Consider the following 20,612-nt stretch of genomic DNA (forward strand, 5'->3'; position numbering starts at 1 on the left):
GAAATATTTAGGCCTTAAGAGGCCATTTTTGAAATGAATGCTTTAAACAGCAAATGTTTTGTGTGATGAGCATAGGTTTAAAGCAAGTAAAATTTGTGCTTCGTTACCAGGTTCATGTTACATGATCTATACATGACCTGAGAAGGAGCAGCATCCCCTGGGAAACTAAGTCCTCCTTCAAACATGTTTACACACAGATAAGAAGCACAACTGTCATTATCACCGCTGACCTCTGCGGCCTGCAGCTCCCTAAATAACTGAGCTTTAAGGGGGAGACACAGCTGTGTACCTGCACATGGGATAACGCACACAACCACAAAAATGTGGCTCAAAAGACAATCTTTGAAAGCCCAACTGTGTGAAACAAAAAAACACTCAGTTTATTATCGGGAAGAACAAAGAGACAAATCAAATCCTGAATCTGAGAGGATACAACCACAAAATATTTGGACATTTTGCTTTAAAAAAAAAAAAAAGTTAAATCTTGCAAAATGTCAAATTTGAGATTCTCCTTCCTGAAGGAATTAAAACAATGATAATTCCTGCTCGATAATGTTCCTGCCACATAGAAAAGACAAGTGTTGGAAACCAAGATGAAACATCATCACTGTTGTCCACAATCTGAGGACAGAAACAGCCCGACAGAATAAACTGACAGAACAAGAACTGAACTCTATCAGAGGAGAATCTGAAAGACTGTCATTTAAGAACTCAATGATCCAAACTGGTTTAATCCATGTGATTTGTCTATTATATAATAAAGTCTCTCAATTTAAAAGACAGAAGCTACAATTACAGCATTAAAATATGATAGAAAATGATACTGACACAGGAAGAATCATGGTAGAATATGAACCTGAGCTTAAATGTGTTTTTCAGCCCTGAACATTTCATGTGTCTGTCTGATGTACTGACGTTTTGATGACCCGTATCTGATGGAAAAAATAATGCAAATTAAAAAGCGTGAAATTTCTATTCCAACTTATGTACTTCAAGGGCATGTATCTCCAAAAATATTCATAGCATGAAGGAAAAATTTTACATGGTGTCTTTAAATGTAATGAAGTTACTGTACATTAAAAAAAAATGATCCAATTCTGTGGAGGTCAGTTGGGTGGCTCTGATTGATTTTTCATAAAATGACTCTACTGGCACATGATTATTCACAGTATTATCAGGTGTGCAGATTTTCATTTTTTTTACTACTGTTCAAAAAGTTTGGGGTCATCCAGACACAATTTCACATTTTTTCCATGAAAACTGACACTTTTATTCATGTGTTAACATAACTACACAAGGGTTTTCTAATCATCAATTAGCCTTTCAACACCATTAACTAACACAATGTAGCATTAGAACACAGGAGTGATGGTTGCTGGAAATGTTCCTCTGTACCCCTATGGAGATATTCCATTAAAAATCAGCTGTTTCCAGCTAGAATAGTCATTTACCACAGTAACATTGTCTAGAATGTATTTCTGATTCATTTGATGTTACCTTCATTGAAAACAATTAACAAGGACATTTCTAAGTGGCCCCAACCTTTTGAACGGTAGTGTAAATATTGTCAACGGCGCTCTATCACAACAACCTCAATTTAAGACGCACAGATTTGTCTGCTGTCATGTCAATTTCTCTGGAAGTTCCTCTGACCATATTAAAATTTGCCATAATTGAGCATAAAATCTAAAGTAGGAAAGACAGGCATTTTCTTCCTTTTTGTGTTGAACCATTTTCTCAGTTTAGATTATCATATGAAAAAGAAAAAGAATGACAGATGGACTTAAGGCTGTTAAGTTGTGTGTAATTCTTTAGCGGTTTCATTTCCACTGAAGTCATTACCAATGAAAGCAGCAGTTTATCCTCTCATGTCTTCCCCACTCTCTGTTCCTTCTCAGTGTCTGTATTTGCCAGCTATTACTTCACCACCTCTTAGAAATGTTAAGTAAACAGCATCTGACTGAAATACTGCTCGACATGGAAATACGTCTCCTGAGCTGCTCTGGCAAACACTTCCAGTTCTTGCCTCCTCGTATTCACTCAGACGACATTAAGCTCTTAGTGGTTTCGCTGTCACCTGAGCACTCGTGGTGGGGATGTTGTTGAAGGAGGCAGCAGCAGGACGGCTGGACGGGTTGTGTTGATGTGGGCAAAGGGTTTCTCATGTCGTCGTGGAGACGCTGCTGTTTCTAAAGCTGTTTCTGACTCAATGATTCACGCTAATTAACTGCTGGACACTTTTATTTGGAGAGAAACCTCTACAAGCAGCTCCACCTTCCCTAAATTTACTGCAAAACTGGGTTTTAATTTATTTTGTTACATTTTTTTTAAGTGAAAAGAACATCAACACACCCTTACAGGACAAAAACCCACGTCACACTCCTCTAAATAATTCATATGAAGCACTTTTCCAAGAGTGTTCAACAATGGACAGTTTCTGAACGCTCTCAGCAACTGGATTATTTGTTTCCATAAAACCAAACAGTGTAAAGCTAATTTTATAAAATTAGCAGGGGTTTTCCATAAAATTATACACATTTTCCATGCTAATGGCTCATTAATTTGGGGACCATCAGTCTACCAATGTTCTTAAAAACATTTTAATAATATTAGTAGGAATTGCAAGCTTTAAAATATCGTGTAAAAGAAGTATATTTTCCTTTTGAAGCCAAAAAAAATACAAAATACAACTTACCAGTCTGTAAGAAAGAAATTGCCAGGATAGGAAAAAATACAATCATTAGATTTTCAACTTTCAAATAGTTTATGAACTAGTAATGTATGACAATTAGTTCTGTTGGTAAAATGAACTGAGTATGAGGTAATACTATGATATTTCATCAAAATCACTTTATTCTAAATCCCTCATTTCAAAATGTCACAAATAATATATGTGATGAGATCATATAAAAAACTAAAACTTGGCAACCTCAGCACAACTTGCTTGTAAAATTGTAAATAGTTAAATATCGATAGCATGCAGAGCCTCTATTTTCCTCCAGTGTTAGTAACAGCTGTGGACACTTAGAAAAATGTTGGACATGTTGATTGCAGGTTTTTTTTTTTTTTTTTTTTTTTTAAATTTATGATTTATGTCATTCTGTGTCTTATTTCAAAGAAGACATTTCTGAGTTCTCTCTACTTATAGCCATGTTTTTTCCACAGTAATGCAGGACTTTTGAGCAAGTTTGGACACATTTTGAATAATGGTGGACATTTTTCAAGTCCTTTTCTTTCAGTATTGTTAACCTGTGGAGGTAGTAAAGATATTCAACTTTATTTTTCTTTCTTTCTTTAAGGATTTATGTCATTGTCAAACTACACAGAAAACATGTTTGAGTTCTCTCTACTTCTAGTTTTTACCAGTCTGTCGTGTCTAGTGTTTTTTTATGCTGTAGTCTGTTGGGGAGGGAGCATTAAAAAGAGGGATGCTGCACGACTAGACAGACTGGTGAGGAGAGCTGGCTCAGTGGTGGGCACAGAGCTGGACTCTCTGGTTTCAGTAGCAGAGAGAAGTACCCTGAAGAAGATTCTCTCCATCCTGGACAACACCCAGCATCCTCTGCACAGGACTATGGTCAAGCAGAGGAGTGTGTTCAGCTCCAGGCTGCTGTCTCTGACCTGCTCCACAAACTGACTCAGGAACTCTTTTGGTCATCAGACTGTACAACTCATCACTGAGTGCTCAGGGGGGTCTCGGTCTCAGTCATGATTATAAACTGTTGTTTACTACAACAGCTGTTAATGTTAATCTAGTTACTAACCTGCCTGTATTGTCTTTTTCTTGTTGTATGTAAGCTGCTGAATATTTGAATTTCCCTTGGATTAATAAAGTATCTATCCATCTATCTACCTACCTACCTATCTATTTATGGTTTATACTGCAGTGAAAAATGAACCTACAGTGAGAGAAATATGACAGGAATGATTTAAAAACAGCACACACCCAGAAACTGATTGGAGCTCCAGGTTTTAAAATTACAACAAAGTTGTTAGTTAGTTGATCTATTTCAAACAGTCGTTTAGTAAAGTATCATTTATATCCTCATCTGGTATAAACTGTTTATTTTAGGCAAATTTTTCAAATTAACCATGCTAAATATTATGACTTTGATGGAATATCACAATGTTAAGGTTAGATTTGCTAAGTGGAGACTTTTCGAAAGAAAACTTGCCTTTCAAACCTGCCAGCAGGTTTTCGGGTTTAGGGGGTTAATAAACTTAATGGATTCAATAATAGAAATCATTTGTGACACCATGAATAGCAAATGTTTCAGTCAGTCACCTCTGAAGGACAGATCTAAGCTGGAAGTCAGCATTACACAGAACATGCTAATGAATTCATGACCACAAACGCATACGTTTGGTATGTTAACCAGCTCATGGAACACCTGCATGAGAACATGAGTCTCCCTGCTGCTGCTGTTTTGCAGCACTGGACAGGAGCTCAGATTAGAGGGCATTACACTGAGGCCTTTCATTATGACTCATAACATTATGACAGATGAATGACTGTTTTTTATTTTTACATGCTGAGGAAGAGAAACCTCGGACACCTCTGATGACACGTTGCTGCACACTTCTGTAAATCGGCCATTTCTGACTCTCGTTTTCATACACCGCAGCGTCTGTTCATTTCCCTTAAAATGAAATTCAGATTTCCATTCTGTCATAAGTACCATGACGACAAAGGTGTTGTGTCTAAAGCATGAATGGGTATGTTTAGACAGTTCACTTCAGAAGAAGGTTAACTATTGCTAAACTTGCATTAACATCTTTGCTGATCAACTGCCAAATGCTTCTAAGAATTCAGAAAAAAACACAGCATTTGGATTATTATTTTAACAGCTATTATGCTTTTCGTCTGTAAAATGTTGAAAAATTGTGGAAAATATCTTGTTTAGTTCCAACAATAGAAATATTCACTTTACTGTCATAGAGGAGAAATATTTACATTTGAAAAAGCTCAAATATTCTTTCCCATACAATGACAATGAACAGACACAAAAACACCACAAAAAGCTACAAAACACCAATCTTTATTTCTTTTTTAGTCTGGAAAAATAGTGGCTGGACTAAGCAATTTAATACGCAGGTAATTAATGTGTTATTTCATTTTTAGCTGAAACTGACAGGCATCCATGATGATTCAATGAGAACAGAACTCTGTTAGAACTGTGAAGCAAAACTACATCTGGAAGACAACATCTAAAGCCAGTGACGCTTCATTATATGATCGGTTTGCTGCAGCTCCAGGGGTTAAACTGATTAGATTCCAGGACGTGTCTGTGATTATTTAGATAGTTTTGCTGCACCTCTCTAGTGAGGTAATGGTCAAGTAAAGCCACGACTCTGGTTTCTACAATAACATTAAGAGCTGAAGGTAAGAGCAGACACATTTCACACTTCATTCATCACTTCAGCAAACCAAAACAAGCTCAGAGCACTTTTATCTGGAGCTTTTAAACATCCTAAGTAGATTCAGGGAAACGAGAGGTGACAACCATGATGTTATCTGCAGTGTTAGCTCTGAAGGTGGCTGTAATATCAACAATCAGCTCTGGATTTTACTGATACTGCTGCATAGTGAGACTACATGACTGTTATAGAAATTACCCAGCCATGTTACACAAGTCCTGTCTTTTCCAATTCATTTTCAGGAAACCTCTTTTCTAATTTGGGATAAAAAGGTATTTCCAAGACAGGCCAACACTGTTTTGTGCTTAATAAAGGCAGTTGCTACAGTTATAAACAAGAAGAGCACAGTACTCCGCCAAGGCTGCTCATTGTATGCCTGTTGTATGATTTAAGACAGACGAAATCTTTAAACAATTCGTGGTCCACAGTGGTCGATTTATAGTAGGATCGCAATCATGTGATCGTCAACAGGCAGCTGACGTAGTGTTCACTTGTAGTTGACACCATGCCGCTATCTCCCAATGATACAGAAATATGAAACTAATCCATGGTTCCAGACTATAAGCCGCATCACTGCAAAAATCTAATCAGTTAGTCCTTGTGTCATTTCTGACCTTCCTTGAAAATTTCATCCAAATCTGTTAGTCCATATTTGAGCAATGCTGCACACAGACAAACAGACGGACAAACCAACGCCGATCGTCACAAAACTCCACCGAATTAGTAGAATCTAATTCTTAATTCTAAGCATCATCTAACCACCATCCACCTATGATCCAACTATAACATCACAATAAATTAGCCACTATCTAACTATAAACTAACTACAATCTAACCATGATCTAAACATGAGGTAACAAAAAAGCACTCAGAGAGCGCAGTACTCCGCCAAGACTGTTCATTCCTCAGTTTGTGTATTCAGAAATCACGGCAACATAGAATTTGGTGATTTAATATAGATCGACCCACAAACTAACTAAATAAATAAAAAATTACCTTGCGTGAGCACAAGCATGTGCTGTGCATTTGTACATTATGTACAGATACTGAATTGCGTGACCAAAATATGTAGCAGGTCGAGTGAATTGATGCAGGTAACTGACACAGCGTTCACTTGTTGTCATGGTTACAGTGACGCCATGCTGGCCGCTATATCTCGCAATGGGAAATCCTTAACAAATCCATGGATCCAGACTATAAGCTGCATCACTGCCAAAATCTAATGAGGCGGTCCTTGCGTCATTCCTGACCTTCCCTGAAAATTTCATCCAAATCCGTTAGTCCATTTTTGAGTAATGTTGCACACGGACAGATAGATTCACAGATTCATAAATGTACGCCGATCGTCACATAATCCGTCACGTTCCTTGGTGGAGTAATAATAATATAACTATCATCTAACCAAAATGTAACTATGATCTGTTTAGAATGGGACCAAAGACGAACCTCAGTCCAATTATAATCCAACCATAACCTAGCGCAGACTTATGAACTATAATCTAATCTGACTATATTCTCAAATAATTAACATGTCACAGTTATAGAGTATTTCCTTGTTTTCTTTGAGTTTTTGGATTTTATTTTATTTCTTTAGCAAAACAATGTCATTTGTAGGTGTACATGTTGAGGAGGGCTGTAACCAAATACAGAAAATCTTGATGGTCTGAAACTGCACCAATTCTTCAACTAATCGATTGATTGTCGGACTATTATTTTGGACTAAACCGATAAGAACAGACGAATGACTCTGATTGGCCACTTACTGAGAGGTCCTTCTCTATCTTCTCATACGTCAGCATTACCGCGGAGCTGTGGTTTGGTGGACTTGGTGTCAGGCTAAAGCTGTAGGAGGTGGAGCTTTCTGCCGTTGTCAGCGCCTGTTGGAGGTCCCGGATGTAGCGCTCCATCTGCATCTCCAGCTCCTCGGCTTCACTGCACACTGCCGCCTCGCTAACTGCACAGAGACCAAGATACTGCAAAGATTAGAGATCAAATCTTTAAATTTTAGTGCTGCAAAAAAAGTAGTGAAAATATCACAATGTATCTGTGGAGCAAAAATTTGTTAATGAGTGAGACAGGAGAACAAGACGTCTTTCATTAGATTTTTGCCTTGTTCAGTTCTGTATCTAGTGATATAGCTTCACCTTTATTGTTTGTGCTTTTTAAATTAGTATCAATTGTATTTTTATGGTTGTTTGGTAGATGTTATCTTTATAGCGGCATTGTATCTATTTTTTTATGCATTTTGTAAACTGCATGACTTTTACATTGATGGTAAAATTGAAAAAAAAATTGTGTTCTCTTTAAAGCAAACTATGATTTGAAAAGTGATGTAGAAATAAAGTTAATTCTTTTTGTCCTTCTTGTCCAACTTCTTTTTGTCTTCCATCTTGTTCATATCCTCCAACTTCTTCTTCTCCTTGTCTTTCATCTAAATCCTGCACTCCGTCTTCTTCCTCTATTTGTCTGTTACTTTGCTCCTGTCCTCCACATTCTTATCCTCCATCATTTTTCTTGCTTTTGACCTTCTTCTTGTCCTTCTCTACATCATCTCCTCCCTCCCCCATGTTCTTCTTTTCTTCCCTCTACATGGTCTTCTTGTCACCCCTCCATGTGTTCCTTTTGTCCTTCTTCTTGTCCTCCACCTACTCCTGTCTACCTTCTACTTCTTATCCTCCTTTTCCATCTTGTTCTTTTTATTATAGTCCTTCTCGTTTCGTCCCCTTCTTCTGCTTCCATCTGTCTTGTCCATTTTCTTCTTCTCGTCACTTTGCATCTCCTTCTTCTTCTTCTTTGTCCTCTTTTTCTTCTTTTCCTGTGATAATATTTGTTGAAGACCTAGTTTTAATCAAGTTGAAAGCTGAAGCCTCAAAGCTGTGCAAGGTATAAAAACATCTTCACTTTCTGTGACCAAAATTTGGCAAAAAATAAATCCCTGAAACTAAATCAACATCAGGTTTTCAAAGAACATTGGTTTTAGGATTGTATTTGTCCATTGTATGCATTTGTTTATGAAATTTTTAATTTGGTTCAGCTTTGTTTCTCGATGCAAAATTCTTCTCTTCATATCTGATCTCATTTATAACAAATCTGCTTTATATGTTTTAACAGATCTCACCAATAATGACCTTTAATATGACCTGGTCAGGGGAATGCTTGCAACACCAACAGGCAGCTGAAAAACCTGCAGGATCTGTGTGATGCCATCGCGACAGCATCATCTACACAAATACCCGCAGGAAGGTTTCCACCACCTTGTTGAATCCTGACCCAAGAGGAGACCCTCATAAATCTCCAGCTGAGCGTCTCTGTCCGAGCACCTGAGGAGGTCAACGACATCGCATTCTGAAGGCTTCGCAGGTGACGTAAGGAAGGTGTGTGCGGTCAAACAGGTGAGGCCGTCCGGCATAAATCTGTCATGTAAAATGGTGAAGAGGTGATGCTGGGTGACATTTTTACCTGCCCCTCTCCATGCAGTCTGTCCATCAGTCAGCATGCACTGGAAGCCTGAAGCTAAGCCCCGCCCCTCCCAGTCCAAACGCAAGAAGTAGGAGGAGTCAGGCTCTGAAGAGACGAGGATTTCACATATCGATGTGTGCATCCCTGCAGAAACACAAAGCACACAACCACATTAGTCTAATGTGTTGGTAAACCGGCTCAATCAGGGGTCAATCAATGTTTTTTTTTGTGTTGAAGCTTATACTGATTATTAATCAAGGAGGCTGATAGCTGATAAACTTAATTTTTGTTCAGCACAATTTTTTCTGTACTCACTTCTAGTCACAGTTCTTATTTTCTAAAATAATAATTTTCTAACATATAGCAGATAACACGTCCAGGTTATCAAGCTTGTTTCCATTATTCTATGTCACAGACAAACTGGTGCAGTATTGCTATTACAACTATGATATATTTCATGATATTGATGCTCAAAGTTAATGACAGAAAATTGTGCTGAACAAAATGAAACTCTGGTTTGTGACACCAGGAATGGATGTAAAATAGATTTGGTTGCAGTTTTTGAACCACTCCTACGTATATGCTTCAAGAGCTTAAGACTCTGAAAATACTCATCACATGAACTTAAAGCTTTGCATGACTTCATTAATTACAGTAAAGCCATTGTAAATTTTGTTGACTCAGGAGGGGTCAGGTGGGAACTGATTTTGTTGATTTTATATGGAACAACCCTTGTGTCCATGTGTGTAACACACTCTTCATTTTCATGTAGACCTTTTTTAAATAGTTTTTGTCTGTATCCTGTTAAATTGTACTACTGCCTGTGTTCTTGTAAAAGAGATCCTTAATCTAAATGAGCCTTTTCCTGGTAAGAAAAAACAAACAAACAAAAGAAACAAAAACAAAACAACAATAAAAAACAAGGTCTTTGCAAAGACACACAACAGACCCACTGTGAGGAGTTAAGACTTGAAGCTGCAATGGATTTTCCGCAAATATTAAAGAAGACTTTTCTCCACTCTGTGCACAGTGTCTGCAGGGCTGTATCTCCCACACTGTTTTTTTCTATATTGATATGAACCTGCTCAAGTCAAAACTGAACCTGGCACTTTATTTCAGCATCTGTTATTTCCTGTCAAATTAAAAATGATGAATTACAAAGTTTGAAGAACAGATAAGTAGACCTGTACTATTAATATTAATTTCTTTATATTTAATTCTAAATGGTAAAATGCTGCTGGTCCAGATCACTGCAGGTATGTTGGACCTGATGGAGACCTTTCATAACTTACACAGCTGTTCTTGCATCATTTTTCTGGCATCTGTCACAACCTGATGTTTAGCTCACTTGCCAGCCAATGCTGTATCTCCATAACCAGCAGAACAGAGGCATAACTCTCCTGAATGTGCATGGGGTTTGCTACTCTCACATGCTGTGAAATCACCTGCAGCAGCATCTGCAGGAGGCAAAGCTGTTGCTGTACAGAGAAACTGGATCTGTAAATCATCAGAGACCCCATAAGGCTTGGACAAATCTAAAAGCCACCACAAGAGGAAACAAACATGAATGTCAGTTTAGAGCACCAAAAAATGGAGTAAGCACTAAATTGTTAAACTACTTTCAAAACAGCCATTTTGACCATATATTAATAATCATATTCAGGTCACTGACAACCCCAGTTATAAGTATTCATTCAATTATAGATAAGGAAGCCAAATTGTCAAATTTCCTGGCATCTCTGAGGTACGCACAAGTTGGTATTTGGTGCCACCTATGTCAGTATTTAACAGTGATATAGGAGTTTTTCCATTTGAAACAATCCCTACATGGAGAGTGGAGGTACAAGTCACAGGACTTTAAACCAGAAGACTGAGGTTTGTGCTTCATGTATTTTTCTCTCAGTTTTGTTTATTTTTATGACTTTTGATTTATGTCTTTTTTTCTTAGTTTGGTTAACTTTATGAAAAAAGATCACGGTTTGGGTTAAAATAAACGTTTCTCATCATTAATCACGTTACAAGGTGAACTTCTCATGAGGACACAGCTGAGAACACCTGGCTGCGGATTCATGGCATCTGTTTCTGACATTCACAGATTTTTACAGGTCCATTGAGCCACCCTGTGCATTGAAAAATGGCACCCAAAGGTTTCCCACTATGTTCAAATGTGACGCCATATGTGGCGAGTTTGGAGTGAGACCAGTTTCATTCATCGGCTCAACTAACCCTCTAAACCCCAGAACCCGCTGGCAGATTTGAAAGCATTTTTTTTTTTAAATGACACTATTTATCAGCCAAAAACTGTACGGCTGCTGGTCATATAATTAGAATATCATGAAAAAGTTTATTTATTTCAGTAATTCCATTCAAAAAGTGAAACTTGAATATTATATTCATTCATTACACACAGACTGATATATTTCAAATGGTTATTTCTCTTAATTTTGATAATTATACCTGAATACTAATGAAAATCCCAAATTCAGTATCTTGGAAGATTAGAATATTGTGGAAAGGTTCAATATTGAAGACACCTGGTGCCACACTCTAATGAGCTAATTAATTCAAGAGGCTGGCTGTTCACAGAGCTCTGTGTCCAAGCACATCAATAGAGAGGCGAAGGGAAGGAAAAGATGTGGTAGAAAAAAGTGTACAAGCAATAGGGATAATCGCACCCTGGAGAGGATTTTGAAACGAAACCCATTCAAAAACGTGGGGGAGATTCACAAAGAGTGGACTGCAGCTGGAGTCAGTGCTTCAAGAACCACCACGCACAGACGTATGCAAGACATAGGTTTCAGATGTCGCTTTCCTTGTGTCCAGCCACTCTTGAACAAGAGACAGCGTCAGAAGCGTCTCGCCTGGACTAAAGACAAAAAGGACTGGACTGCTGCTGAGTGGTCCACAGTTATGTTCTCTGATGAAAGTAAATTCTGCATGTCCTTTGGAAATCAAGGTCCCAGAGTCTGGAGGAAGAGAGGAGAGGCACAGAATCCACGTTGCTTGAGGTCGAGTGTAAAGTTTCCACAGTCAGTGATGGTTTGGGGTGCCACATCATCTGCTGGTGTTGGTCCACTGTGTTTTCTTAAGTTCAAGGTCAACGCAGCCATCTACCAGGAAGTTTTAGAGTACTTCATGCTTCCTGCTGCTGACCAACTTTATGGAGATGCAGATTTCATTTTCCAACAGGACTTGGCATCTGCACACAGTGCCAAAGCTACCAGTACCTGGTTTAAGGACCATGGTATCCCTGTTCTTAATTGGCCAGCAAACTGGGCTGACCTTAACCCCTTAGAAAATCTATGGGGTACTGTGAAGAGGAAGATGTGATACGCCAGACCCAACAATGCAGAAGAGCTGCAGGCCACTATCAGAGCAACCTGGGCTCTCATAACACCTGAGCAGTGCCACAGACTGATCGACTCCATGCCACGGTGCATTGCTGCAGTAATTCAGGCAAAAGGAGCCCCAACTAAGTATTGAGTGCTGTACATGCTCATACTTAATATTCTAATCTTCTGAGATACTGAATTTGGGATTTTCATTAGTATTCAGGTATAATCATCAAAATTAAGAGAAATTTGAAATATATCAGTCTGTGTGTAATGAATGAATATAATATACAAGTGTCACTTTTTGAATGGAATTACTGAAATAAATAAACTTTTTCATGATATATGACCAGCACCTGCATAAAGACAGACTTTGTCATTTCAATTTTTTCAACAATTAACCAGATCTATACTTTCTTCATAAGCACTTTATTCTGCATGCCCTGTTTTATAAAATAGTGCCACATATAACATGTTTGCACCAGATTTGTAAATAAATAAATAAATAAAATATTCTGAGCCCTGCAGCAAAACTGGGAAGCCATGACTGATTCAACTGTGCAACAGTCAAGAATTCAGTATACACAAAATGTCAACATTTAAACCAAATACATGTGGAGCGTCCATATTTTACCAGCGCTAGTAACACTTGTGGACATTCGGAAAAATGTTGGACATGCTGATTAGTTTTTTCCATTTCCACCAAGATATTCAACTTGAACATTTTCTTTTTGTGATTTGTGGCATTCTACCTTTGTCAGACTGAACAAAAGACATTTCTGAGTTCTCTCTACTTCTAGTCATTGTTGTGTTGTTTCCATAGAGATGCAGGACTTTACGTTGCAGTGAGAAATGAGTCCAGAGTGAGTAAAACTGTGACCAGAGCACAAGAAACACCCAGCAACAGCTTGGAGTTTGGAGAATTAAGACAAATAGCCTACATAAAATATTTAAAGCAAGTTTGTGGGATCGAACGTAACCAGCTAATGTTGGCCAACTAACTACTCAAGTCTCTGTTCTACAATTATTCTACAGTTTCATCTAGCAGGCGCTTTTATCCAAAATGACACACATCTGAGACTAGATACCACACAAGCAAGGATCTAGTCAGGAGAAAACAACCTGGATAAGAGCCATAAAAACAAGTTCAAGTGTGATAATAGGACCGTGGTGCCTACAGACAGTTGTTGTGACAATGTTAAAAATGTACAAATTTAAATATTAAGGTTAAGGGCCCACAGTATTATTTATTGTATAAATTAATCTGACAAATTTAAATATCAGAGTTTAAGAGCCAACCATACCAAACTATGCAATTATTTTACCAATTATGGTTAACATCCTACAAAATCACGCATGGAAAACCCAACAAATCCAAAGATTCCTTATAAACAAGCACAATGGCAACAGTAAATATATAGTATATGGTAAGGTCATGGCTAAAGCTGAAATTATGCTTCTTTAAAAAATACAGACCCATGTGCAAGGGGTATTATTTTGTCTTTGACAAAAAAATAAATAAATACAGTTGCCCCTTCATAACGTTCTGAGTATAAATTAAAGTAGAATCAGGGTCATTCCATCACAAATCATCAGAGGCCTTCTGCTCAACCATCCCTGATTTGCCTGAAACTTTATCATAAAATATATATATTTAAAACAGTATCTGTGAAACTGTAGATTGATAAGTCAAGTACTTTTGGAGATAATTTTTAGCAGGGTAACGCAATGAGCTTAATATGTGATGTCCAGAGTAAGTGAAAACTACATTACATGTCTGTATTCAAAAGTATTTATATTAGCTAGATTTGGAGAAACATTTTCAAACTCCAGAATTCAGTATTATTACATCCTAATCCTACTTGGATTAGATTATCTACCAATATTGCAGTTTTTGTGGTACAATTTTATACCTGCTCAATCTTTTTAAGAAGGTTCAACATTTTCTATTCAAAGTATTCTATATGTTTTGTTTTCTATTACTGTCACATGCATCTACATATGGTTAAGAAAATATCACTACTTGTCTTCTGCATGCTCAGTTTTTTCATTAATGTGTGTTTAAAGACATTCCAGCTCTCAGATACAAATTACCCTGAAACTGTGTCTTGAAGACAACAGCAAATAATGCTTTACGATATGGACCTTAGTGGACAATACAAGTGATCGAACATAGAAAATTATGAAAACAGAGAAGAACAGGAGACAGTACTGTCAGAGACAAACTGTTCAATATCAATCAATCGATCGATCAGTAAACAGAGAGGAAAATGTCATAGCATCCTGTGATGTTCTGACATCATCACTCCTCTTACTGGGAGCTGCCTTAATAATGAAGAGGACTTGCTATGAATGCTGGGATCCCTGCTATCAAATGCTTTATAGTACAAGGAAAGCACTCAGAGAGCACAGTACTCTGCCAAGGCTGCTCAGTCCAACAACTGAAACCTTGAAAAAATTTGGGCCAGAAATCATGGCACCATAGAATGTGGCCATTTAATATAGATGTATCCACAAATAAAATGACCTTGCGCTGAGCACAGGCATGTGCTATGCATATGTACGTTATGTACAGATACCGAAGTGCGTGACCTACATATGTAGTGGGCAGTGGGAATTGATGGGACTCAGAAACACCCCCACAATTTAATTAATTGTTCTTGTATCATCTCTGACGTATAAGTCCCAATAAGTCTGCAGCAGTCGATTTGTAGTAGGATCACAATCATTTGATCACCAGCAGGCAGCTGACATAGTGTTCACTTGCAGTCATAGTAACAGCGATGCCGTGCTGCTATCTCACAGTGATACAGAAATCTTAAACAAATCCGTGGGTCAAGACTATAAGCAGCATCACTGCCAAAATCTAATCACTTGGTCCTTGTGTCATTTCTAACTTTCCCTGAAAAGTTTATCCAAATGTGTTTGTCCGTTTTTGAGTAATGTTGCTAACAGACAGACAAACGTACGCCGATCGTCACATAACTCCGCCGCGTTCCTTGGCGGAGTGATAACATTAACTGTATATCAGTTCAAAATAATCAGTTATTAGTCTTTCATAATGACTAATAATCCACCCTGAAAAACTCAAAATGCTCAACCTCTAGATTTAAGATAGAAACACCCACAAGCATTTTCTTGATGGGATCTGTAATTAATGTCTGTGCTGACTTTATGAAGCCATTTGATCCTGGTTCACCTTTTTGTGACTCCTTCACAACAGCAACAACTTTTCTGACCCATCTTTATGGAAACACCACAGCAGAAGCTCCAGTACTTAGAATGCAACAAATGACACTGTGCAGCATCTCATTTTCAGTTGAGCAGTTTCTCGCCTGTATGTCTCTTTAGCTGTGAAGCAGGTGTTTGAAGGATGTAGTTAAAGCTCTGGCTGCTGCTGGAACATGTGTCCGGCTGCGTGCTGCTGCGGCCGGTCATTAGTGTCCAGCTAACTGAGGGGCGAATTTCTCTGCTGCACTCTGTTTAGCCTGTACTTAGGCCTAATGAGAGGCTGTGGATTAGAGCATTACAGTGCTTAAAGCGCTGTGATGACACGTTTGCATGAAGCCCGACTAATCATTTACAACAGTCTTGCTCTATTTGGTCATTACACGACCAAATGGCACTAAGGAAAACCAGTGTTTAACAATTACATAACCTTCATTCTTCATGAGGGCTGTGAAAATTTCAGTGAATACTTAAGAAATGCCTCAGCTGTGGCATATTTTGGCACACGTGGGTCTTTAAAACACAAAGAAAGTACTCACTAATGCCTGTTAAAATCTTCGAACTCAGATATTCGGATTTTTGTCACGAATGGACACAAAAAAATGATAAGGTTGAGAAACTATAAGATGATAAGGTTGACAATTTCGATATCAAATAAATATTTGAAAATGGTTGTAGGTGGTAGTTGGCTTTAAAGTTGGCCAGATAAAATCCAACCCAACAGTTAATTACATCAATAGTAGTTAGAAAATGTATTAATATTTTCACTTAAATGCATCAGATAAAAACTGTCATGATAATGTATATCAAACTGACAAGGTTACTTTATTCTTTTATATTTTACTTTAGGTGTGTAAATGTAATTATTTTTGTGTACTTCATAGACTTAAGCGTTTACATTTTTTTCTGGTTGTTTTCAAAAATAGCTTTTAAAATATTATCAATAGTTATCAGAAAAGACTGAAATGTTACATTTTATTATGATACATTTTGAAGCGATATTTCTCAGCTCTGATCATATCTGTATGTGATGGCTCTGCAAGAACAATATTAAATGAGAAATGTAGATTATGTAAATCTGCTCATGCCTAAAATGGCAACAGAAACAAGAAAATATCTAAAACTCAGCGGAGATGTAGCTGGATTCAGCTTATAGCTCTCCTCATACATGAAGACACAATCTGTCATAGAGCTAAACGTCAGCTTTTCTGAGAGCTATGTAACCGGTAATGTTGAAAAACTAAAGCAGATCTTTAGTAGCCTTTTTGTGGTCACTTTCTAGTCATTCTCTGTCTCTCCTATAACACTATGTCTTTTTGTGGTCATCATACATCTCTCTGTGGCATTACTTCATCTTGTTGTGGTCATTCTAGGTCTCTTTGTGATCATGTTTCAATGCTTTGTGATCATTTTGTGAATGCATGTGGTTATTTTTGGCTTTTTGTGATCATTTTATGTCTCTGTAGTCGTTTTCTGTGCATCTGTGGTCATCTTGCGTCTTGATTTACTGTTCAATCTATACAACAAATATGGTACCGTATTCCTCTCTGTCACTGTAGTGGGTATGTCTGCCGTGAACAAAACACTAAAATTAAGTCTAAATGACACTTCACTTTAACAGAAGCAGCAACATCACGTCTGTGTCTGAAAAAGGGTTTCATAGTACATTTAGTATAAGAAAGAAAATGCAACACCAGAATGTTGTTGATGTCTATTCAGGTATTTTCAAGTTGTCTATTAAGTACAATTAGATTCCACCAACTTAATTGACTTTCTGATAAACGTAAGTAGATTCTTAATGGCTTTGATGATGGCCAAAAAGTTTAAGCCAAACATTTGCTTATGGACACTATCTGGCTAAATCCATTCTCTCATCTTCAGAGGTTCAGTTTCCAGACTTTTAACAGTGTTTGCTGTGACTTTCTTCCCGCTAGAGCTAAACCTAACACAAGACAACAGAATGAGGGAACACCTGTCCCTAAATAAAACAGTTCTTACCCCTTGTGGCTGTAAGAACACCCACTCATCGAGCTAACCAGTAGGTTCTCTGACAGCTACACTATATTGCCAAAAGTATTCGCTCACCTGCCTTGACTTGCATATGAATGTAAGTGACATCCCATTCCTAATCCATAGGTTTCAATATGACGCCAGTTCACCCTTCGCAGCTATAACAGCTTCAACTATTCTGGGAAGGCTGTCCAACAAGGTTCAGGAGTGTGTTTATGGGAATTTTTCACCATTGTTCCAGAAGCACATTTGTGAGGTCACACACTGATGTTGGACGAGAAGGTCTGGCTCTCAGTCTCTGCTCGTCCATCAGATTGCCAGATGGAGAAGCGCCATTCGTCACTCCAGAGAACGCGTCTCCACTGCTCTAGAGTCCAGTGGCAGCGTGCTTTACACCACTGCATCTGATGCTTTGCATTGCACTTACTTGGTGATGTATTTCTTGGATGCAGCTTCTCGGCCATGGAAACCCATTCCATGAAGCTCTCTGCTGAAGCATTGTTCTTGAGCTAATCTGAAGGCCACATGAAGTTTGAAGGTCTGTAGCGATTGACTCTGCAGAAAGTTGGTGACCTCTTGGCACTATGCACCTCAGCATCTGCTGACCCCGCTCCATCAGTTTACGTGGCCTACCCCTTGGTGGCTGAGTTGCTGTCATTCCCACACACTTCCACTTTTTATAATACAGCTGACAGTTGACTGTGGAATATTTAGCAGCGAGGAAATGTCACAACTGGATTTGTTGCACAGGTGGCATCCTATCACAGTTCCACGCTGGAATTCACTCAGCTCCTGAGAGCGACCCATTCTTTCACAAATGTTTGTAAAAGCAGTCTGCAGCCTAAGTGCTTGATTTTATACACCTGTGGCCATGGAAGTGATTGGAACACCTGATTCTGATTATTTGGATGGGTGAGCGAATACTTTTGGCAATATAGTGTATTTAACCAGCGACGTTTGAAGATTGTTTAAAATCACTAAGAGTTGTTGTGAGTGGGTTTTTGAATCCTCAAATTCTCCTCGAACCTTCCGGGCAGAAAATATTATTTACTTGACGAAAAAGAACAACTTTAAACTCGTTTTCAAAGTTGTGTCTCTGTTTAAAAAAATTTAAATAAACGGTTGACGCGACAGAAAACAGAGTCGCAATGAATGAAACAATTTAAAATGTGGGTTTTTCAAACACTGTAGTTGAGTTAACATTAACACAAACCTATAATTAGCACAGAAACATGAATATATGTTAATATACGAACAACACAGACCGTTCCTAAGCTAGCTAATCTCACTGAGTTGTCTGTAAACAGTGACTGAAACTATCACGAGTGACAAAAAAAAGAGTGAACTGAGGCTTGTTCACACCTGCGACAGCTTCACGTTAGAGTCTGTCTCACCTGCAGCTGCACCGCCACGGTCCTCTGGTTTGTTTTCAATAAGAAATGTGATGTTTGATGTTTGGAACAGCCGCTAGCAAAACAACACTGCACCGGGAAGCTGGGTAATACGTCATCATCCAGCGACACAGCAGAGCAGCAAATCTGAGCTAATTCAACACCTGCAGTAACATTTATTTTTGTTTTTATATTTTAAAACTATAATAATAAACACGTAATAGAACAAATACAAAAACTGAAATAATGCAATTATTAAAAATAATAGTATATTAACTATAAGTTGCATCAGATGGGGAAAAATACTACATCATATACTTTATCTTTGTAAAAGCACCAGAACCTTGAAGAGACAAACAAATAACTGCAATCGAAATCCCACCTAAGGTAACTCACACAATTCGCCCTCTTTGCTATGGCTGCAAACTGTGTTCAGGTGAGTGGGTGCTAGGGCAGGGCCAAGGGATGGCCTAGGTGTGGCTCCACACAGCCTGTATACAGCGGGAGTTACTTCCACCAAGTACTGCTTTTCTGGAAGAAGTTTTTCACAGAACATTTGTTCCGATACATGTACATTTCAACATCCTTCAACCACATACAACTAAGTAGTAGCTAACCAATACAAGACTGAACAATACAAGATTGATCTGGAACCTGCAGTCAAAAGAAACAAACTAGAGGCTGGATGGGCACAGTTTAGATCCATAAATATTTGGACACTGACGCAGTTTTCAGCATTGTGGCTCTGTACATCACCACAATGGATTTCAAATCAAACATTCAAGATGTGCTTTACGTGCACACTATCAGCTTTAATTTGAGGGCATTTACATCCAAATCAGGTAAACATTGCAGGAATTATAACACATTTTATATGTGCTCTCCAACTTTTTAAAGGACCAAAAGTAATTGGACAATACACTGCTCAGCTGTTCCATGGCCAGGTGTGTATTATTCACTCATTATTTCATTTACAAGGTGCAGATAAATGGTCTATAGTTCATTTCAAGTGTGGACCTGACTGTATGATTGAATTTGGTGATGTTGCCCAGCAATAGGGGCACCACAGGCTGAGGACTCCACAAAGTCCTCTCAGTTTAGAGTCTTTAGAGCAGTAAAATCCACTGTTTGTTGTCAGCTGGAACTGAAAATCTCTTCAGACCAATTCTTTGAAAAACACCTGGTAACTGAGGGGAAAATCTGATATAAATAAATGGATGAAAATTTGGAGAAAATTATGATATTTGGTGATTAATTTTCTGTTGATAGACTTGTTTCTTTGTAAAACTACATTTTGTGCTGGAAGTAGTTCTGGTTGAACAGCTCACAGCAGCAGCACTCAGTGTGATACATTATGTTCATAAAGTTATATCATATTGAACACCAACCTGCATTCCACCATATGGATCCTGTCCAATAATTGTAGTAAGAATAACCTTAAGATATTTAGTAATTTTGTGCAACAGCAACAGGTAGAATGTGTTGAAGTTTTATTTTATGTTTGTTCAGAGAATCAGAAACATGCAGAAATATAAAATGTTATGTTCTCATTTACTGATATTGTTCTCTTTTGGTTTGGGGACAAAGACAGTTTAGTGTTAATTTGTTTATTTGTTTTTAATGGTTTTGAATAAAATTAATTTGCTGTCAATTTGTAGTTTCAGCCTAAAGTTTGCATTTTGGGGTTGTGGAGGAAACAGGAGCTCCCATGCAAAGACAGACAGAACACAAACTCCACGCAGAAACAACCCGCTGGACATCAGGGGAGGTGGAG

The 20,612-nt window shown here is 38.0% G+C and overlaps 1 protein-coding gene across 3 annotated transcripts in view; it reads right to left on the minus strand.

Moving 5' to 3' along the window:
• Positions 1–18,959, minus strand: part of xrcc4 (X-ray repair complementing defective repair in Chinese hamster cells 4) — a 46,028-nt gene extending 27,069 nt beyond the window's left edge. For 2 of the 3 annotated variants that reach the window (XM_023288452.3, XM_023288451.3), the window contains exons 1-3: positions 18,842–18,959; positions 8,878–9,021; positions 7,182–7,372 (exon numbers count right to left, since the gene is read on the minus strand). In XM_023288452.3, the coding sequence (XP_023144220.1) occupies positions 7,182–7,372; positions 8,878–9,019 (333 nt within the window). In that variant the 5' untranslated portion in view covers positions 9,020–9,021; positions 18,842–18,959. Of the gene's footprint in view, positions 1–7,181; positions 7,373–8,877; positions 9,022–18,809 lie in introns of all 3 variants that reach the window. The other variant, XM_055004140.1, reaches the window with a different exon arrangement.
• Between the last annotated feature and the right edge of the window lie 1,653 nt (positions 18,960–20,612).

The sequence above is a fragment of the Amphiprion ocellaris genome, chromosome 17 (genome assembly GCF_022539595.1).
Source record: "Amphiprion ocellaris isolate individual 3 ecotype Okinawa chromosome 17, ASM2253959v1, whole genome shotgun sequence".
Lineage (NCBI taxonomy): Eukaryota > Metazoa > Chordata > Actinopteri > Pomacentridae > Amphiprion > Amphiprion ocellaris.